The following is a 22,887-nucleotide window of genomic DNA, read 5'->3' as shown; positions in this document are numbered from 1 at the left end:
GCTAAGTTGGGAAAAGGGGAAAAAAGTAAAAAGATCTTAAAAGACTATTTTAAGAGATTCTATTCTAGCAACATTAGATTATGAAACTGGAGCCATTTAAATTCAAGCTAATTGTAATCAGTTGCTTTCTATTCTTGTAGCCTCTATAAAATGCATAGATGGTTTTTCTGTCTCCCTGGTATATAGTTAATACTTCATGAAAATAATCTTTTTTTTTTTTTTTTGAGATGGAGTCTCACTTTGTAGCCCAAGCCTTGCGTGCAGTGGTTGCGATCTCAGCTCACTGCAACCTCCGCCTCCTGGGCTCAAGCAATTCTCGTGCCTCAGTCTCCCAAGTAGCTGGGATTACAGGCAAACATCACCACGCCTGGCTAATTTTTTTGTGTGTTTTAGTAGAGACGAGGTTTCGCCATGTTGCCCAGGGTGGTCACAAACTCCTGAGCTCAAGTAATCCACCCACCTCGGCCTCCCAAAGTCCTGGGATTACTGGCGTGAACCACGATGCTCGGCCAAAATAATCTTACGAATGTGTTGACTGCCTTCTTGACATTTCTTTAAAAGGCTAAAGATGAAATGGAAAGCTAAGTGATCTTCAGAGGAACACAGCCAAAATAGTGCCCTATAGGAGGCTGGTGCATTCATTTACCCTACACCTACTTCTGGTGATACTCCCAACCAATACCACTTCAGTCTCACCTTAAAACTAGCTTCAAAAATTCCTTGTCTCCTGGATCTTTCAGCTAGCTTCAGAAATTCCTTGTCTCCTGGATCCTTCAAAGTTGGATTAATTTAGGACCAAGCCAGTTTTCCCTGGAGCTCAACTCTGGTCTAGCCTCGAACAAGAGATACCTCCAGGGTATTCAAAATAAACCTTAACTCACTGAAATCTTGTTAAAACTCTTTGTACTTTAAAGCCTGTTGGAAAAATCATCTGGTAATGAGAGAAAAGAAATACAAAGATTATAATAGTATATCCTACTGTTGATAATGTAGACCACCAATTTAACTGGTAGATTCACTTCATTGTACAAATTCCCAGCTTCAGAGCACTTAGTTACCTTTTTATATTAAATGCACATAATCCACCACTCCTAACTTATTTTTGCTGGAAATTGTGTTAATTTGTAAACATGTAAGACTTTCCCTAGCCTGTTATCTAGGTAAACATACAGACAAATCACCAAAGGATAAAGTATGTGTTGAAAACCATCAGAGCTATTAATTGCTACATGACATGAGCAAAAGAAACTCCTGCTCCATAGATTGTTTTCCCTTTCCATTCAGAGTCATCACGCTTCTTACAGATTCTAGTCTGTACTTGGATCTAAGGAAGAAAATTATTTTCTCAAGGCTACATTTCATATGGTTCCTTTTAATGGATTTGTTGTTTCATTTATTTCCTTCACTAGAGCATGAGATATCATTACTTAACAGCCAGTGTTTACATACTGGTTGATTTTTGAATGCCAAAAATAGTGTTCTAAACTTGGAGAGAGTTATGTTATTTAGGGTGGCTATCATTTAGTAGATGGATATGAGAAAGTTTGCAGTTTTAAAATTTAGTTCAAATTGAATCACTGTACATCATATACTAGTCAGAATTTTTGTGACTTCTACCAATTTATTCAACAAAGTAGATGCTGGAAATACAGCATAGTACCAAATAAACACACCCTGGCTTCAGAGGGCTTATATTAGAATTTGGGGGATACAAAAATAATAAACATATGCATGTAGCTTAAAATAATGGAACCAGATGTAAAATAACCAGATGATGGTTGCTATGAAAAATTCGAGGTGGGCACAACAAGAGTGACTGGGGTTTTGGGGAAGCAGTACTGTTTTATACAGGGCAAAACAGAGAAAGTCTCTATTTAGAAGACATTTGTGCCAAGATCTAAAGGAAATGAAGGAACCATGTAAAAACATACCTGGTGAATGAGCATTTCAGAAACATCTCCAAGGTGAGTTAGTGGACAATTTAGACATCAGTGTTGGAATCTGAGTTTGCTATCTAATAGGGCAAGTCTGCCACTGATTTTTCCTTGGATGGTGTCTTGACTGTCCTTAGCACTTTACATTTCCATAAACATACTGGAATAACTTTGTTGTGTTTCACCAATTTTGATTAGGATTACATTGAATCTATAATTATCCCTATAGAAGTCTTTACATCTTTTGTTAAATTTGATTCCCAGGTACTTGATATTTTTTATCCTATAATAATGGTATATTTTTAAAATGTCATTTTCTTTATTTCTTTCTGAGACAGGGTTTCACTCTCGTTGCCCAGACTGGAGTGCAGTGGTGCGATCTCGGCTCACTGCAACCTCTGCCTCCTGGGTTCAGGCGTTTCTCCTGCCTCAGCCTCCCGAGTAGCTAGGATTACAGGCGTCCCACCACCACGCCCAGCTAATTTCTTATATTTTTAGTAGAGAAGGGGTTTCATTATGTTAGCCAGGCTGGTCTCAAACTCCTGACCTCCAGTGATCCACCTGCTTTGGCCTCCCAAAGTGCTGGGATTACAGGCGTAAGCCACCACGCCCAGCCTCATTTTCTGTTTGTAACTAATAGTATACAGAAATGCCATTGATTTTGTATAACAATTTTGTATCTGGTGAATCTTACTCTTTTCATTCCAATGGTTTATCTCCAGATTCTTTGGGATATCACTGTACAATTATCACTTGTGAATATTTGTATTAAACACTTTTACAGTGCTTTGAAGTGTCAAATACTTTCTGAGCACTTATAGTAACTTATGGAAAAGCAAACAAAAAATAAGAAAAATATAACTTATCAAGTTTACTTATATAACAAACCTGCACATGTACCCCTGAACTTAAAAGTTAAATTAAAAAATAATATTAGGTTGACCTTGAACAGTGAATAGGGGTCATATAATTTAGAAAGATGCAAAAGGTAATTGTATATCAAATTATATATTAAAGTCTTAATTATCATTAGAATTGGTTCAAAATAAAATACTTATTCCTCAGAACAACTCTGTGAAGGAGGTATTATCTTCATTACAGATGGAGGTAACTGAGGCACAGAGATATTAAGTAATTTGCCTGGAGTTGCACAGCTGCTACATGGTAGAGGTGGGATTCCCATTGTTCTGGTTTTTTTTCTCTTAGATCATTGCATCATTTATTTATTTTTCTGGCTTTTTGCACTGGCTGGGACTTCTAGTGTATACTTCTGAATAGCAGTGGTTATAGGGGACATTGTTGATTTATTAATAACCTCAAAGGGAAACCTTTCATCATTTCAGTTATTATTTGCCGTAGATATATTTGTAGGATATCCTTTATTGAATTTTGTAAATTATCTTCTAACTCCTAGTTTGCCAAGAGTTTTTACCTTGGAAAATACATTGAATTGTATTGGCTGTTTATTTGGTGGAGGGAGCATCTGCCATATAATTATGATTACTTTAATATGTTAATGTGGTGAATTTGATTCTTCAAATGTTAACCTGGGGCAAACTTCAGTGATCAGAGTATGTAAGACTGGAATGATGTCTTCCTTTAATGTTTGGTAGAAATTGCTATTAAGGCTGTCTGCACTTGAATTGTTTGTTTTTTAGTACAAGAGAGAGCCGAGTTCTCAGGGTTAGTAAGCAGCTCATTTTCATCTATATGAGCAGTAAGATAAGGCAGTCTCTTTGCTCTGTAAGAGTTGACTAATTCTAGAATATGTGGGCTGGCTGGTGACAAGATAGTCTTGCTTTTGCTTTTTTTTTTTTTTTCTTTCCAGCCTTTTGCCTAAATAGCATTGGATCACATATTTCTGCCACTTTTTGTCCTGCATGGAGGTAAAATATAGACATACATAACACCATGTGTTCCAGGTATTAATACCTCCAGATTCTTAATTTTGTATTCAAGATATTAGGAGAACAAATCTTAAAGAAACTCTAGTCTCATGAGGGCAGGGACCTTGTCTTTCCTTTTATTTTTCCTGTACTTATAGTATTTATATATATGAAGAGGAAATTCTGATGGGACAGAACAACTACTGAGCAAAGGGAATGAGGATGTTTCTGGACCCAATTCAGGGTCGATAACCAGTCACTTCATAATATTGTACAGTAAAATAAGTTGTTTGAAGCAATACAGTGGCTGAAAAGACAGTTAACTTTTAACAAGATTTTATACCAAATACGTTAGTTTACAAATATTCTATCATGTATGAAAGCCATTGGAACCTAATTTTCAGGGTTAATATAGCCAAGACATTTTAATTTTGCTTTTGGGGGCTTTTTGTTGCTTTTTTGCTTGTTTAAAGAAAATGTAATACTTTCAACTAGATAAGGAAATCATAGTTGCCTTAGAGGTATCATGAACTGATGTTTTAGAGACTTTCTATTGAAAGCTTAAAATGTGCACAAATTATTTCCTCATCCTTTTTTCCTTGCCTTCTTTTTATGTTTTGTTCTCCCCTTCTCTTCTCTGCCTCCTTCCCTCATTATCTTCCCCCATAACCAGTGCAAATGACAAAATGTGTGTGATGCCAGTTTTCTCCATGTTCATAGTCACACACAATGCACATATACATTAATTTTCTTGATTTTTTCTCAGTAATATCTGGGAAATCTGTCCAAGTCAACTGTATAACTCCAATTTATTCTTTTTAATGGCTGCATAAGAATTCTGTAGTATAGATGTGCTGCAGTTATTCAGACATTCTCATATTGATGAGCATTCACTTTGTTATTTGTTGTTTCCTCAATACAAAACACTGCAAAAAACGTTCTAATAATTACATCCTTATATTCTGGTACTTCTAAGTATGGGAGATAGATTCAGGGAAATCAGATAGCTAGGTTAAAGTCCATGTCTTTTAAAAGGTTACCAGATTGTCTCCCAAAAAAGGCTGTCACAATTCACAATTTGCTAACAATATATGAGTTCCCTTTTCCCTGCGTTCTACTAACAATAGGTATTAGAGCTTTACAAACTTTTAAACTGTTTGGTGTAAAGTAATATCTTGTATCTAATGTTACATTTTTCTGGCTAGTAAATGTGGACATCTTTTTGTACTTTTTTTTTTTTGGCCTAGAGGGTGGAAGAGATGGTATTTGAATTTGCTGTTCTCTAAATTGGTTCTTATATCCTTTGCCTATTTTTGTTTGTTTTCTCATCAGTTTGAAAGATATTTTGGCCAGGTGCAGTGGCTCACTTTGGGAGGCTGAGGCAGGAGGATTGCTTGAGGCCAGGAGTTCAAGACTAGCCTGGGCAACATAGCAAAACCCCATCTCTGTTAATAAATAAAAATGAAAATAGGGCTGGGTGTGGTGGCTCACACCTATAATCCCAGCTACTTGAGAGGCTGAGGCAGGAGAATAGCTTGAACCTGGGAGGCAGAGGTCACAGTGAGCTGAGATCACGCCACTGCACTCCAGCCTGGGCAACAGAGCAAGACTCTGTCTCAGAAAAATAAATTTTTAAAAATGAAAATAAATATATTTTTAATACTATAGCTGTTAATAGTTTGACTCTTGTATTTTTCTCCAAATATGTCATTTGACTTTTATTAGCGTTGTGTGTGTGCTCTATTTTATCCTTAAACTTTTAATTTTTGAATATTTTTAGATTTACAGAAAAGTTGCAGATATTTCAGGGTTTTCACATACTCTTTACATTTTTTTTCTGCAATATGAAACCTGTTGTGTGTCTTTAATTGTAATATTTTAGACTTTCTGCTCATGATTAAGCTCTCCTTTCTAAATTTTACTTGTAGTCTCTTTTGGTAGTTTGTAGTGAGATTTTAAATTTTTCATGTTTTTTAAAATCTATCTTCAATTTATCTTAGCATTTAGTGTAATATAAAGGTCCAGTTTTACTTTCTTCCAGATAGAAAGCCATTCGTGATGGCACTATTTTTTAAATAATCTTTCCTTTTCCCAGTGATTTGAATGCTGTGTTTACACTAGAATCCATTTCTAGATTTCTACCAAAAAGTCTGCTGGGATTTTGACTGAACCACCACTGATACCTATTTATCAATATGAGGAAAACTGGCATCTTAACAATATCAAGTCTTCCTATTCATGAATACAGTATATCTGTCCTTTAGTTTTTTAATTTCAACAATGCTTTGTAGTTTTCAGTGTACAGATCTCTTAAAAATACCAATTTATGATTACATTCATTACTAGTATATAGAAATAAAATAGATTTTTGTATATTGATCTTGAATCCTACGACCTTGTAAATCACATTAATTTTAGTAGTTTTTTTGTAGATTCTATAGACTTTTTTTTTTTTTTTTTATGTTGGAGCCTCGCTCTGTCGCCCAGGCTGGAGTGCAGTGGCTTGATCTCAAATCACTGCAACTTCTGCCTCCCGGGTTCAAGCAGTTCTCCTGCCTCAGGCTCCAGAGTAGCTAGGATTACAGGTGTGCACCACCACACTTAGCTAATTTTTTTTTTTTTTTTTAAATACAGAGTTTCACCATGTTGGCCAGGCTGATCTTGAATTCCTGACCTCAGATGATCCTGCCTGCCTCGGCCTCCCACTCCCAAAGTGCCGGGATTACAGGCGTGAGCCACCATACCCAGCCTCTATAGGCTTTTTTACATAGATAATTGTGTCTGCAAATAAAGGTTACTTCTTTTCCAATCTGGATGCCTTTTATAACATTTTAACCCCTTATTGCACTGGCTTCAACCTCCAGTACAGTGTTAAATAGGAAGGGTAAGAGGACATCTTTACCTTGTTTCCAATCATGGGGTGGAGGTAGTCTTTCAGTCTTCCTCAGTTTTTATTCCTCCTGGCAAGTTCTTGAAAAACTCAAGTAGATGGCCTTATCAGGATTGATTGGAAAACCCCAGAGTTTGCCTCTAAGTTATTCACTACCTTGGGTGATTTGCTTCCCCCCACCCCACTTCGTTCATTTTTCACAATTGAGATACAGTTCTCATAATTCACATTTTAAAGTGTACAATTCAGTGTTTTTACAAGGTTGTACAGCTGACTCCAGAACATTTTCATCATCCCAGAAAGAACCCTTTACCCATTACTAGTCAGTTCCCACTTCCCCTTCCTCTCAGTCCCTGGCATCTACTAATTTACTATTTCTGTGGGTTTGTCCATTCCAGACATCTCACATAAATGGAATAATAAAATGCGGCCTTTTGTGTCCCACTTCTTTCACTTACTACTTTCAGAGTTCATCCAAGGGATAGCATGTATCACTACCTCATTCTTTTTTATGGCTGAATAATATTCAGAAATGCTTTGTAGTTTTCAGTGTACAGATCTCTTAAAGATATCAATTTATGATTACATTCATTACTAGTATATAGAAATAAAATAGATTTTTGTATATTGATCTTGAATCCTATGACCTTGTAAATCACATTAATTTTAGTAGTTTTTTTGTAGATTCTATAGGCTTTTTTTTTTTTTTTTTTTTAAGTCAGAGCCTCGCTCTCGCCCAGGCTGGAGTGCAATGGCTTGATCTCAGATCGCTGCAACTTCCGCCTCCCAGGTTCAAGCAGTTCTCCTGCCTCAGCCTATAGAAGGCCTATACAGAAAAGCCTATAGAGGCCAGGTGCGGTGGCTCACGCCTGTAATCCCGGCACTTTGGGAGGCTGAGGCAGGCGGATCATCTGAGGTCAGGAATTCAAGATCAGCCTGGTCAACATGGTGAAACTCTGTCTTTATTAAAAAAATCTATTCATCAGTTAGTTGATGGACATTTGGGTTGTTTCCACTTTTTGGCTATTATGAGTAGAACTGCTATGAACATTTGCATACAAGTTTTTGTGTGAGCATATGTTTTCTACTTTCAGTAATAGGGGTTGCAGAATTATTGGATCAAAATAGCAACTCTGTTCAAGTTTTTGAGGAGCTGCCAAACTTTTCCAAAGCAGCTGCACCATTTTACATTCCCATCAGCAATGTGTGCGGTTTTCAGTTTCTCCACATCCTCACCAATACTGGTTACTGTCCACCTTTTTTTATCGTAGCCACCCTAACAAAATCTTTGCCCTTGTTTTAGCACAAGTATGAATTAGGATCAAAATTATGTTTATTGAAATAGTCATCCCAATCCGCTGCTTAATTACAGAAAATAATTAGTCTTATTTTGCCAGGCACAGTGGCTCATGCCTGTAATTCCAGCACAGCCGTTTGGGAGGCTGAGGCAGATGGATCACTTGAGGTCAGGAGTTCAAGACCAGCCTGTCCAACATGATGAAACTCCATCTCTACTAAAAATACAAAAATTAGCCAGGCGAAGTGGTGCACACCTGTAATCCCAGATACTTGGGAGGCTGAGGCAGGAGAATTACTTTAACCTGGGAGGCAGAGGTTGCAGTGAGCCGGGATCATGCCACTGCACTCCAGCCTGGGTGACAGAGCAGGACTGCGTCTCAAACACAACAAAAAAAGAACAAAAAACAGCTGATACAAAAGGGACACTCTGACTTGCTTTTTAAAAATAAAAATAAATTGGTCCTATTTTACAGATGGGAAACTGATACAAAAGAGATCTAATGGCAGGTAGTGAGATTAAATTTTAGGCTATTTTTGAACTTGGGTCACTATTAAAAATAGAATATTAATTCAGGTTGCTTTGTAAGTCTCCTGTCTGCTTTCTGTTTCCTGCAGTGTGAAGCATACCTGCAGTGGCAGAATTTTTCTTACCAAGTTCCTTCCTTGTGCAATGTGGTACTGGAAATTCTACAGTAAAGTAATCCAGTCACACTGAGCTCTTCCTTCTCATTGACCTGAGTCTATTTCAAAACATGGCTTAGGTTTTACCTCTTCCTGAAGTGTTCTCGAGTAACCCTATTTGGTCCTTTTAATATCTTTTAACACTTGAACATTTCATCGATGCTGTTTTCTCCTAGGAGAGTCTCTTGCACTTGGTGTTATTGACAGTTTTTTTCCAAATGAAGTATGAGCTCATTAAAAGCAGGGGCTATCTTTTTAAAAGTTTATCCCCCACAATACTTAATACATAAATACATAATACATACTTATTACATAAGTAATAATAAATTACTTATTACATAAGTAATAATTTATTACATAAATAATACATAAATAGTGTCATTCACTGGCAATGCTTATGCAATTCAGATGTTAATTATTGCATCCTCAGCTTCTATGCCGTAGATCATAAATTCTAATTTCCCTAAGCATCATAAGAGAGATTTTTAGATTTCCAACCCCCTAGACTGTAAGATTCTCAAGTGACTCTGTGCAAACATTTCCAGAACAACTGTTTGAGAAACATTTAGAGTGTCATTGTAAACATTTCTGTAATAGGAACTTCCTAATCTGAACTCTGGAGACAAGAACACCAATGGGGCAATGTCCTCTGGTTTCATTCATTCAGCAAACTTTACTAAGCATCCATTAGCCTATACCAGACTCTGGACGTACAACTGTTTGCGTATTGGTTCATTCTCAAAACAGTGACAGACTGGAAAATAAAGATGCTATTGCAAACATTCTCTGCAGCTCAAGTTGTCGGGTAACCTCTTGGCTGCTGTACCATGACTAATTATTTCCAGGAGATGGCACCAGAGGTCCAAGACTAGCCGCTTCTGTCTATATTAATATTTCTATTGGAGGGATCTTAATGTGTGCCTCTTCTCCAGTAAATAACTATTAAGGTGTCCATACTATTTGAAAAGAGGTTTCTTACATTTTTCTAACACATAGATGATATTATACTTAAGAAAGCAGTTATACACATGGAAGGAAAGATAACGGTGCTTATCAAATAAAAGGCATTTTACATGAACCACGTAAACCAGCAACCCCAAATGGTAGGAAGATACCCCATTTTGCAGACGAGGAACCTGAAGACTGCAAGGTCATACAGCTCCTAAGTAGAGCTGGGATTTGATTCCAGGTGTATCTGATGCCAAAGTCTGTGCTCTTAAGCAGTTTCCCAGAGGAAAAGGAGAACTGCTGAGAGTTAGTCTCTTGCTTTTCATTGATTCTTCTGACATCAATTGACTTTCAGCCACCTCTTTGATTTTCGGCAAAAGGCATCAAAACCTATAAACTCGGCTGAGTGCGGTGACTCATGCCTGTAATCCCAGCACTTGGGGAGGCTGAAGCAGAAGGATCGCTTGAGGCCAGGAGTTTGAGACCAACCTGGGTAACATAATGAGACCCTGTCTCTAATTTAAAAAAAAAAAAAAAATAGCCGGGCATGGTGGTGTATGCCTGTAGACCCAGCTATTCCGGAGGATGAGGCAGACGGACTGCCTGAGTCCAGGAGGTCGAGGCTGCAGTGAGCCATGATGATGTCACTGCACTCCAACCTGGGCAACAGAGCTGAGACCCTGTCTCTAAAAACAAGCAAAAAAACCTATAAACGTGACAAAATTCATAGTACTCTAGAGACAGATTTATCCTCACAGACATCCCTTGATAGAGGGTCAGGCAGGAGAATTCTGTGACTTGCACATCAGTTTTTAGGGAGTCCTTTTGGTCTGAGTGGTACCTACAGGCTAATAGGAAAGTAAAACAAATACCAGCTACACACTTCGCTCCATTCTCTTCCTAGAGAGCAAAACCCATGAGTTAGGAAAGTAGCTATAAGAAAATATATTTGAAATCACTTTAACAACATGCTGTGCCATAACTCATGCTTAATCTGCACATAACATAGAATCAAGCCTTCTGAACTACTACTTCCTGGGAGGCCTCTAGTGAACAGTATACTACTCCTAATAGACACCACCACTTGGTAGGATAAAGGGAGTTTTCACTGAGATGCATAAGAAGTGGAAATGAAAAGGTTAAGCTTAAAAGCTCCATGGCTTTGAAGCTTTCCTGACAAATATCAAATTCTCAATATATCCATCACTTTGCAGTCTCAACTTGTAGAGGCCTTTTCATTTTAAGATCTTGCCCATGAAGGAGGCACTCTGAATTTGCCTAGATTAGATTATGGCTCAGTCTGAGCAATTAAGAAATATAATAGCGCCGGGTGCAGTGGCTCACGCCTGTAATCCCAGCACTTTGGGAGGCCGAGGCGGGTGGATCACGAGGTCAGGAGATGAGACCATCCTGGCTAACACGGTGAAACCCTGTCTCTACTAAAAATACAAAAAATTAGCGAGGCGTGGTGGCAGGTGCCTGTATCCCAACTACCCGGGAGGCTGAGGCAGGAGAATGGCGAGAACCCGGGAGGCGGAGCTTGCAGTGAGCCGAGATCGCGCCACTGCACTCCAGCATGGGTGACAGAGCGAGACTCCGTCTCAAAAAAAAAAAAAGAAAGAAATATAATAGCCTGTCTAGACTCAGTATCATAGCTGTCCTTAAGGTTTGCTTTCTTTGCCTTCCAAATTTCACCTTTTCCCTCAAATCCCAGATAGCAAAAGGGCCAAACCAGTCACAGTTTCTTGGCGTTTCACAATACACAATATCCTTAGGTGTGTGCTTATTTGGGCTTCAATATAAGTGAAAGGATTTAGATGAGATGATCTGTAACAATTCTCTCCAGGTTACAATGTAACGCAATTCTATGACTAAGAAAAGGATGCTGGGGTCCGGCGCGGTGGCTCACGCCTGTAATCCCAGCACTTTGGGAGGCCGAGGCAGGCGGATCACGAGGTCAGGAGATCAAGACCATCTTGGCTAACATGGTGAAACCCCGTCTCTACTAAAATATACAAAAAATTAGCCAGATGTGGTGGCGGGCCCCTGTAGTCCCAGCTACTCGGGAGTATTCTCAGGCAGGAGAATGGCGTGAACCCAGGAGGCGGAGCTTGCAGTGAGCCAAGGTCGCGCCACGGCACTCCAGCCTGGGCCACAGAGCGAGACTCCGTCTTAAAAAAAAAAAAAAAAAGTTGCTGGGTTTGATCAAGGTTGTTGAGAGGAGTTTAAATTCAATAGTGATGGGGGGCAGAAGCCAAAATTCCTTCAAAAAAGGAATCAATGAGAGGTGGGGAAAATGGAGAATGATTTTTTCATTTTGTCTTGTAAACAGGAAGTTATCCAGTTTTGAAAGCAATGGTACGGGGAAAGATGAAAGGTTGAGAAAGACTTTTCTTTAGGTGAGGAATAGCTGCGTAGGTTTATAGGCTGACAGGATGGCAGTGATGAAAAGGGAGAAATTGCAGACATGAAAGAGAAGGTATTATTCTCAGAGGAAAGTCCTGGAAGAAAAGGGAGGGATGAGATCAGGGGTCAGCATTAGAAAAGAAGGGTAAGACTACTTTCAGGGAGAGAACAGTTGGAGGCAGGGGATCTGGTGATGAGTCAAGAGGAGGGGAAGCTGATTGGAGCAGTCCTATGGGATGGTCCATTACTTCAGTTAAGATCAGGAGGCTGAGGGTGACCATGGGAGCATGTGGTAACAACTCCAGGGGCCAGACATTAAGAGGCTGGACATGGGAGGTGTGGAATCCTGCATTCAAGATCTGCACACAGGGAACTTTCATATTACCCACGAGCCAGAAATAGTAATGACTTTAGTCTCATATACTGTGCAATTTAGGAAGTATTTTCATGTTATTTTGCAACAAATCTGTCATCCCAGATGATACTTACTTAACATTTAAAAATAAGCAAACTTAAGCCCAGAGTGACTGTGATTTGCTTGGATGTTTTACACCTAGTAAATAATTATCACACAGTTTTAATTCAAGGGCTTTTAGTTTCTTTCCTTTCCTTTTCTAACATTTTGTCTTTCACGCTTTTGTCTAGAAACTTTGTTCCGAAGGTCCCTAAGGCATGAGTCAAGCTCTGATGATTAAATAACCCACACTCTGTATAGAATTACTTTTGAGACTTTTCTCCTTCCAGATGCACAATTTACAGCAAACCAATTAGATATAACAAGTGCTGACATTCCACTAAAATACTTCAGGTAATATATGTACCCACAAATATAATTATAAAATTACTAAGACATCATTCATTCAGTGAATAACTTACTGAATCTATTATGCCAGGCATTTTGCTGAGCACTATGGGAAACAGAATGGAACCAGATATTTTATATCAGACAAGTAAACTCAAAAACACCAAAACAATGTGGTAAGACATCCTGTGCAAATGCAGTTAATCTTGGGTGAGTGTGCCATGTTTGTGTAATGAAATATCTGCCAGGATGAAATATTAGATGTGAGGACTGAGAGCAAGGAAAGTTTAGAAGCCCAGGTTTCTTAGGCCAGTGTGTGAATGCTGGTACCTTTTGTGGAACTATGAGATAAGTGAAGCCTGAGTTTCAGGGAACAGCGAGTTCCATTTAGGTCATGTATAGTTACAGTATCTGTGAGACATCTGTGTAGAGATGAACAGTTTGAAGTTGGCTTTACAGGTCGAAGCTCAGGAAAGATTTAAAGGCTGAAGAAAGAAGAGATACAGAAGCAGACTGAGAGGTTAAGTGTTTGGATATAGTTACAAACAATAAAAATCTCAGTGGCTTAACAAAAAAAGCATAAGCTTGTTCATTCTGTGTGTCCAATGTGGACTGGCAGAACCCTGCTTCAAACCAGCATTCAAAGAACGAGGCTGACACAGCCAGTCATCTTGTAACTGCACTAACTGCAACATGAAGCCTTATCACTGTAGCAAGGGAAAAGATCAGGGAGGGTTTGGGGCCAGATCTTGCATACTTTGGCTCAGAAGTGAAGTGACACATCACTTTTACCTAAACCCTACTGGCAGAAGTGGTCATGTGGCCCCAACCAATCACAAAGAGGCTGAAAAGTACAATCTTGTGTATGCCCAGAAGGGGAAGAAAACCAGGTCTTAGTTAAGAGTAATGCCAGAGTATATTTAAAATTCTGATATTTTCTGCCATTTTATGTACAGCATGCAATTTTCTGTTCTATCCAGCTATCACTCAAGCCACATGTTCCAGTAATATTGATTCATGCAGTTCTCTGAACATGCCAAGTAACTTCACACTTTCGTTCAACCTGCACCTTCAATTTGCACTGATGCCCTTGCATCTCGTTTCCTCTGCCTGGCATGTCCTTTTCTCTTATCCATATGACATACTCAAGCTGTGACAGAACTGTGCCCCATGAGAAACCTTTCCTAACCCTCTCTCAGGCAGGCCTGGGCATTCCTCTTGCTCTGTGTTATCACTATAAATACCAAAATTGCCAATTTACATTCACTAATCTTTTACTCATCTGTGACTGTTAAGGAATAGGCACCTGAACCATTAGTCCATTCACATATTTAATATTTTCCATTACACAGCACAGAGTATATGAACTCAAAAGATAGACTGCCCAGGTTTGGATCTTGGAGAGACCACTTGCAACATTTGTAAATCCTCATTAATTTATACAACCTTTTGTTCCATTGTTTCCTCATCTGTAGCAGAGTTATGAAGATTAAGTTAGGCAATGTGTGATAAATGACACACAGTGCCTATCACAAAGCTCAAGAAAATCACCTACAGTTATTAATGTCACTGTGTCAGGCACCAAAAGAGAAAGTTCCCTTATGTCTCTAAAGTTAATTTCAAGTTGCTATGTATAGGAAAAGAGTGGTCCCATTTCTGTAAGTAAACTCCATACACAGGATACATTTCTAACAATCCACCATTTACTTTTATAAAAATTCAGTAACATTAAGGAGAAATTTTGTTTGAAGACTAAAGTCCCATTACAGATTTTTCACTTATGAACAAAGAAAGCAGTTTCAAAGAAAGCAGTTACATTCTATAACTATAAAAGATTAGATAAAATAATAATGAATATAGAAACAGTAAACATGATACTAACTTTCACCTTCACTTCTAAGTGAATAAGAAAATGCTCCAGAAAGGGGAAACGCACTACAGACCACAGGAATAAATGACAGTACACTGATGGAGACTGAAATTCCTTCACTTTGACCCAGTCAACAAAGGAGCTTTCAATATACATGAGTTCTTCATGTTCTTTTACAGTAAAGGAATAAATGCAGTCATAAAAGCAGAAAACAAAACAGGCGGAAGGGGGACATTCAAATGTTTGGTAAAATATGGAGGTAGTAATTCAGATATAAATGCAGGCTTAGTTTGCTTTAATACAGTGGTTGGTTTTTTGCTTATATAAACAATATGTAAAAGAAAGTAGCTTTTTAAAATCTAGTAAAAAGTGGTAGAAATTTTTGGCAATTTTTGTTCTTAATTATTAGGCAATGCTTCCATATTAGAAAAAATAAGTTCCTCTTATAGCTCTAAATTAATAAACAATTTAATAATCATTTCATGTTATAGACTTCAGTGTTGCATTTCATTTTAACTGACTGTAATCCACAGGTACTAGTACAAAATGGGATTTATGTGTATCTTAGCAGGATATAAGTGATATAATAATAATCACTGTTAATGACTTCCACTTTTAAAAAAAGAATGTTAAAGAAATTCATTTCTATCAAACTTAAGAGGACTCCTTCATAGCCCAAAGAAATGCAACTTAACTCAAAATTTTAACAAGTAATTAAAATAATATGTATATTATAAATTAAAATGTATTTTTAACAAGTTCTAAATATTCTTATTTGGTTCTGGTACAGAAGAAAATATTTACAACTAATAAAAAGCAGATTGTAGAATATACATGTTCTATGTAGGAAAATAATTTATAAAATGTTTTATAATACAGACCAAAAGATCTTTTCTAGGCCAAGTTTTATCCATGCAACTCTTTTACAATACCATCTCATTAACATTCCTGGAACACATACATGCATGGAAGAAATCTAACAATTATCTTGATTTAAAGCTCATACTGCCTTTTTAGGGCCTGTATATCTTCTAAAGTAAAATGGTTGTTTGGTGTGTCTGAAAGGTCCTCAAACAGCTGTTCAATTAGCTCCTTTTGGCCCTTGCTAATTAGTGTCAACATCATCTAAGAGAAGCAAAAAAAAAAAAAAAAAACAACTCTATTAGCATAAGTAACATTTTTAAGTTACAGAAACCCTAATAAAACCAATCTCTATTAATAAAATACTTAGCCACTTACCTTAAACCTTTCTGCTTTACTCAGATATAAAAGATGCTGATACACCAATGAGGGATCTTTTTCAATAAGATTATTTTTCAGAGACTGAATGAGGAGAAGGAATGTATCCCCTTCAAGTTTGTTACTTAACAACATTGGCAAATCTTTTGGTGCAGTGATGGCTAAAAGATGTGAACAGGCTTCTTTATCCTTCCTGGTACTGAGACCATTTATAATCTGACCAAATTCATAGGCATTATTAGGCTTGGCTATGGGAAGTTTCTCAGGGTCTTCTGATGACCCACTGCTTTTGTCTCCTTTCTCAGAAGCAAGGCATCTGGTGGAGACCTCCCCTGCAGGTCTTCCAGGCTCCTCCTCATTGCCTTCATTCACCTTCATGAAGAAAAAAACGCATTGTGACACTGAACCACAATCACCACACACATCCTAAGTACATCTGTCAGAATGAGAATTGAAAACTACAAGTAGACTGTACTGTAGTCCAGTTCCAAGTGAAAAATTTGTAATAATTTTTTTTAGGAAGAGAAGTTTTAGGGTCTAAGATCTAATTCATAAAAGTTCTAAAAAATTATTTGACATTGAAACTATGACAACAAAATTTAATTTTTAGACTTTCCCATAAATACAATTGTTGTATAAATGCCTATATCAATTTTATCTCCTTTTCACAATAAATTTTAGCAGAGAAATGAGCTTACATTGCTCGATTCTCCTGAAACAGTTTTTTCTTTCCTCCTTAAAGAGAAAAAAAAAAACCTTCCTAGCTTCTCTTACATATTACTCTTAGTGGAAATGTGAGACTATAAATGGGGTATTAGCATTCATGAATGTACAGGGATTCATAGCCTAACATTCTTCCCTAATACTAGGCAGAGAAAAACATCTTAGTTATCTGAATCACAAAAGCAGTTTGATCCTGAGGTAGTTCAAGATCTCTGATGAGGCGGTCATATTTCAGAGTGCTAAAAAGGTCTGAATCAATCTGGAAAATCTCTGAGGTGAGGCTTTCAGGGTCCCTGTAACAAAGTCGGTCCCGTCAGGATTCTCCAGGTCTACCCTGGAGCAAAGTCAGCGGCTGTTGGTTCCCAGTGTACTCTGGAGTGGGAGCAGTACAGATGGAGGCCAAAGAAAGGAAGAACTGCAGTAACGCAGAGACTCCCAGTACCATCCATGGACCCACGTTGGGAAATACAATGGCTAATTATCATTGCAAAGATGTTTTGTTGCTGGTTAAAATTTTGTCACTGATCATCAGAATAAAAACGCAAAATTAAAAATGTTTTAGAATCCAGTCTAAGGTCCCCAAAAGAGTACTTTCAAAGATAATCAAATACAAATACCTCTTGAATCTCAATTTTCCTTCTCTCCTTTTCTTTGTTGAATGATGCTGTCTTATCCTTAAGATTAAGGAGTCTAGTTACCTCTTCCAGTTCCATCTTTGCCTCAATAATACTTGGGTCTAGTAGGATAACTTTATTGAGATCAGTTAAGCTTTTCTGATAATTCTGTAAGTAGGAAGACAGAGAAAATAACTTTCATAAATAGAAGGAGCCTAGAGTAACCTGAGTGGGAGTGGGGTTGATGAAGTGAGTTGTGCAGTATGTGTACAGGGTCCACATTAATACCACTCTTATAAAGTGAGCCTGTGAGGTGAGTATGCAGCTGAAATATTATAACCCATAATACAGTGAACATCTACTATAGAAGAAAAAGCATAGAATCTGGAGTTAGAAAACGCAAGTTAAATTCTGTATCACCACAACCTTCCCAGTCCCTCACACATGATAAGCACTTGTTGCTTGCTGAATGAATAAATGAAAGGATGAACTCATCCTTGTATTAGCACCTACTAGCAATGAAACTGAAGATCCTACTTAACCTTTCTGGGCTTCAGTCTTCTCATCTTTAACATAAGGGGAACAAAAGCTCTATTCAAATTTCCACAAGGCTGTACCAAGAAATAAATGAATAAATAATAAGTGGCTTAAACCTATAAAGGACTATGCAAATGGTAGTTATTATAATACTTCTGTTCCATAAAATCCTTCCAGGTTGTTTACTCTTCGAAATTGGCTAGAGTCAACATTTTAATCTTCCATGAGTCACACAATACATTGAAGAAGTTAAGGGGAAAGAAAGGGCATCTAACAAGACATGACCACTGAATCTAGTAGCAGAGACAGATGCCCCAAAGTCAGTCTGCTGTGACAAGCTATGTTCTCAACTACAGACTAGACCCATGTTTTGAATAAACCAAACTGTGAAGAGGCAAAGAATTGCAAGGATGTGTGACCTCTTTAAGTATTCATTACACATCAGTAACAGCATGCACAAGAGGCTGAGCACAGATAAGCTGAGCTAGTGATTATGTGACATTCCCGGGGCCTAGCTGTAATCCCACATGCCTTTCCCCTCCCCTACAGCAACACACCAGAGCAAGAGGGACATATTTAAAGGGATAACCTTAAATCTGCTCTAATTTATAAAAGTAAATTATTTACAAAGTATAACAAATCTCCAGATACCACTGTCCTACCCAGCACTGGAACCTACCAGGGGGAAAAATGACACTGTATTTATATCCTAAGTGTTCTAGGCAGGGAGCCATACCTGAAAGGCAAGGGAGTGGAGCAGGAGGGCAAGTTGAGGAAGTAATAAAAGCTAATTCTTACCATTCTAAGCATTTTACGAGTATTACTTTACTCTCACAACAGCCCTATAAATATTAACTTTTATTGTTCCCATTTTAAAAATGAAGAATGGGATGGTTACGATAGCAATGACCAGAAGGTGGATGATTACACGGCGTGGAGCTCAAGGGAAAGGACTGAAAATAGAGACCTGTGAGCCACAGCCTTGGAAATGGAAGCTCAGCACCCTAGGAGTCAATAGGATCATTTTCATGAATCCAAAAAGTCTCTGCCTAAAGAGCAGCCTGACTGGCTGGAAGAGACATAAGAAAACAAGAAATGCACGTTGACAAGTGTTAGTACTGCAGACAAGCATGAAGAGAGGGCAGAATGGCAGCAAGGGCATAGACAGAATTGGGCAAGGAGGCAGCTAAGAGGGGGCCAGGCTCATTCACTTCACAGATGGTCTCTGAGCATGTCCATGTGCCAGGAGCTAAGGGGACCACGGACAAGACAAGGAAAGACAGACTTAGGCCTTGCATTTATGGAAGCTTACATCCTATGAGGGGAAGCAATTAACATGTAAACAAATGAATAGATAATTACAGACTGTCATTGATGCCATGAAGAAAACTAAAGGTTGAGATGGATACTAACAAGAGAGCCTCCTTTTTCTACAGTTACAGGTGTCACAGAAGTCAAGACCTGAAGAGAACCCAGCTATGCAGTGTAGAGGGAAGAGCAGAGCTCACAGAAAGTGTGTCCCAGCACTTTGGGAGGCCAAGGTGAGTGGATCACCTGAGGCCAACAGTTTGAGACCAGCCTGACCAACACAGCTGAACCCCATCTCTATTAAACATACAAAAATTAGCCAGGCGTGGAGTATTCCTAGCTACTCAGGAGGCTGAGGCAGGAGAACTACTTGAACTCAGGAGATGGAGGTTGCAGTGAGCCAAGATCATGCCACTGCACTGCAGCCTGAGTGACAGAGCAAGACTGTCTCAAAAATAAACAAACAACAAATAATAACAACAAACCAGAAAATGTGGCTTTGACAAGAAAGAAGGCATTAAAAGTTGCTAACCTCATTAGGCCTTTAAAAAGGGATGTATTATAATCACGTGTTTGTGATAATATTTTTGCTGAAACCATAAAAGCAATAGTTATTTTATGATATTCTTTTTGATATTTGTATTGATACATAACAATTGTATCTATCATCCTCTACAGCATCCTCTTTCGGGTGGATCTTGCAGCATCCTCTATTGGGTGGAAATTCCCTAAGTAGGCACCATGTCTTTATTCACCTCTATACTCCTAACACACAGCACATAATTGGCACTCAATAAGAAATAAATTGTAAATAAAAGCAAAATGTTCAGTGATATTTTCTTACAAAGAACAGCTGTACATTAAAGAAAGCTCATATTTTTCAAAGCTGGCACCATTAAAAATAACAAAGTCAGAAAACAAACAGAAGATCTGAGGAAAACATAGAGTTGAGCTGGAAGCTAAAGGCAGGGCACCTGCCACCGTGAGCCCCTGTGCCACTTCCTCATTGCAGTCACCCTGGGCAAACAGGCCTGGGCGTGAGTTCTGACACATTCTATAAGCAGTTGTAGCCTTTGAAGATCCTGAAATTAGGCCAAGCATGGTGGCTCACATCTGTAATCCTAGCATTTTGAGAGGCCAAAGTGGGAGGATTGCTTGAGGCCAGGAGTTTAACACCAACCCTGGCCAACATAGTGAGACCCTGTCTCTCTTAAACATTTTTTAAAATTCTGAAATTAAATTCACCTGGCACATACCTCAAATTACTGGACAACAAATCAAGCTATAAGCTACCAGCCTCATAATCTAGTGGGATAGGATTACTCAAATTTGGCATTATTTTTGTGCATCGTAATATAATTTCTGGAATTCATTCCAAGGAAATAGAAAAGTCCAGTGAAGTATTAATGATGATACCCACACAAACTAAAGTCCAGTCTTTCATTAGGGTGCAGCTTCTGACCTGTAGTCAGCTTACCAGGTTCAGAAAGTCAGGCAGCCACTAACAGGTAAACATGCTCCAAGAGTTTGGCCATCTATAAACTCATGAGCCATACAGATCCTCATTTACCAAATCTACTAAGCTCAAAGAGGTGAGTAAATTTCAAAGGAGTCTCTTTTAATTTGTGGTGCCATACACCATCTAGGAATTTTTTTTACAAGTGAGTGCATTGCTAACCAAAAAAAAAGAGGGCCAGTGGGGAGGCATGTGTTAGGGTCACATGGACACTATGTGGCTCCCTCAGCACGGGGGTCCTGGCGGGACACGCAGGCATGACTGCACTGCAGCCAGGGTGGATCTACAATCTGGAAAAGGTGGCTATTCAGTGCACCTGGGTGGTCCTCATTTGCTATATTATGCAACATGACTGCTCTTCTCCCTGCAGAACCTAGATAGTTCCCTTTCAGTCATGGGCACGGAATTAAAACAACTATCTCAGACTTAATCAGTCAAAACAATCCTCTCCCCACTCCCAAACTGCCCTGCTCCTGAATGCTCCCCATTATCACACCACTCCCCTCAGCCACCCAGCCACAACCTGGGAGGCATTCCCTCCATCACTTCCCCTAGACATTTGACTCCTATGTCCTGTCAACTTTACCATCAACCCCTGAATTGGCCCCTTCCCTTCTGTTATGGGCTGAATTATGTCCCCACAGAAATTCCTGTGTTGAAGTTCTAACCTCCAGTACCTCAAAATGTAACCATATTTGGAGACAGGGCCTTTAAAGAGGTAATCAAGTTAAAATCAGTAGGCCCTACCAAGATGACTGTGTCTTTTAAAAAGAGAAGATTTGGGCACACACACACAGAGGGAAGGCCACATGGAGACCCAGGGAGAGAACAGCATCTGTAAGCCAGAGACACAGGCCTCTGAAGAGACCATCCCTATTAACACCGTAAGCTGAGACTTCCCACCTCCAGAATAGATTTCTGTTGTTCAGGCCACCCAGTCTATGGCGCTTTGTTATGGCAGCCACAGCAGCTAACATACTTCTCCCTTTCCTTGGACATTACTTTCCTTCAGGTACCTGCTTCTCACCTTGGTGATCTCTCACCTTCCTCCTTATCCTGGGCCCCTCTGATCAACCTTCCATGAGGTCCCCAAATCTGATCCATTACACCACCATTTACCCTGCTCTGGAGGCTCCATCACCTTCAGAATTAAGTCCAGCCTCCTCAGCATGGCCTACCAAGCCCATCAGGATCTGACTATCTCCCTCTATCCCCACTCCTAGTCGCATCTGGCCTCCAGCTGCACAGTTTGTAAACAAGTCCATCCATTAAAAATGTACACAAGAATGTCAAAGCAGCCTTATTCCTAACAGCCCCAAACTGGAAACAACCTAAGTGTCATCAACTGGTGAATATATACACCAATTGTGATATATTCATACAACACAGTGATAAAAAGGAACAGTTCCTGATACCCACACAATATAAACAAATTTCAGGTTATGCTGAAAGAAGCCAAACAGTAGAGTCCATTCTATATGATTTATAGTAATGTCCAGAAGCATCAAAACTAATCTATAGTGATAGAAATCAGATGAATGGCTGCCTGAGGGTAGGGGTGGAGGGAGGGAGATTTATCGTACAGGGGCACAGAGAACTTTCTAGAAAGATGAAAAATTTTTTTTTATTTTTAGCACACACTACCTTCAGAAGAAAATGTTCTTTATCTCGATTGAGATATTGGCTACAAGAGGATATGCATATACCAAAAGTCAATGACCTGCACACTTACTATGTATGAACTTCATCGTATTACACCTTAATAAAATTGAGTTTAAAAAAAATTATTTCAGGAAGTACTATTTTCCAATATGTTCTGGTTTTTCCTTGTGATGTTATTTTCTATAAATATGAACATTCATTCATCAGGATTTCCATGCAGAAGAATCTGCGTGAAGAACAATACCCACTTTCTTCTAAACTAATGGCATGGTTTTCTTAGAGAAGAATGGCATTCTACAGACTTACACTGACCATCAGCTGGCTTAAGGCCCAGATCACTATAAGCTTTCAAGTCTCCGACGTGTCTCTCCCAACTTCCGCAGGGTCACCCATCTTCCATTCTGATGCCTTCCCTACCCAACCTCCAACAGCAATCCTTGCCGGAGGAACCAGCAGCATTACTGCTAGTTTCAGTAATTCAGTACCAAACCTTCCTCTATCTTAAAATGAACCTACTATAACTAACAATATTCCTCAGAAAACTAGACAATAAATCATCATTTTGGAGCTGG

The 22,887-nt window shown here is 38.8% G+C and overlaps 2 protein-coding genes across 15 annotated transcripts in view; one reads left to right on the top strand and one right to left on the bottom strand.

Annotated features, from left to right (window-relative positions):
* RNF19A (ring finger protein 19A, RBR E3 ubiquitin protein ligase) overlaps positions 1-22,887 on the top strand; it is a 93,786-nt gene that overhangs the window by 53,970 nt on the left and 16,929 nt on the right. For 2 of the 13 annotated variants that reach the window (XM_055286898.2, XM_063642884.1), the window contains exon 11: positions 19,266-19,960. The exons of 5 other annotated variants lie outside the window; for them this stretch is intronic. In XM_055286898.2, the coding sequence (XP_055142873.1) occupies positions 19,266-19,294 (29 nt within the window). In that variant the 3' untranslated portion in view covers positions 19,295-19,960. Of the gene's footprint in view, positions 1-227; positions 6,408-6,454; positions 6,630-8,624; positions 11,268-12,788; positions 12,853-12,937; positions 14,269-18,006; positions 18,048-19,265; positions 19,961-22,287; positions 22,424-22,887 lie in introns of those variants that run through there. 6 more of the 13 variants (XM_063642881.1, XM_055286897.2, XM_055286899.2 and 3 more) reach the window with 6 other exon arrangements.
* The window catches only part of SPAG1 (sperm associated antigen 1), an 83,917-nt gene continuing 75,847 nt past the window's right edge, over positions 14,818-22,887 (bottom strand). For both annotated transcript variants that reach the window (XM_055286887.2, XM_055286888.2), the window contains exons 17-19: positions 17,296-17,460; positions 15,956-16,327; positions 14,818-15,841 (exon numbers count right to left, since the gene is read on the bottom strand). In XM_055286887.2, the coding sequence (XP_055142862.1) occupies positions 15,710-15,841; positions 15,956-16,327; positions 17,296-17,460 (669 nt within the window). In that variant the 3' untranslated portion in view covers positions 14,818-15,709. The remainder of the gene's footprint in view (positions 15,842-15,955; positions 16,328-17,295; positions 17,461-22,887) is intronic.

This window comes from Symphalangus syndactylus, chromosome 7 (assembly GCF_028878055.3).
Source record: "Symphalangus syndactylus isolate Jambi chromosome 7, NHGRI_mSymSyn1-v2.1_pri, whole genome shotgun sequence".
NCBI lineage: Eukaryota > Metazoa > Chordata > Mammalia > Primates > Hylobatidae > Symphalangus > Symphalangus syndactylus.
This window is presented reverse-complemented; position numbering and strand designations above follow the sequence as displayed.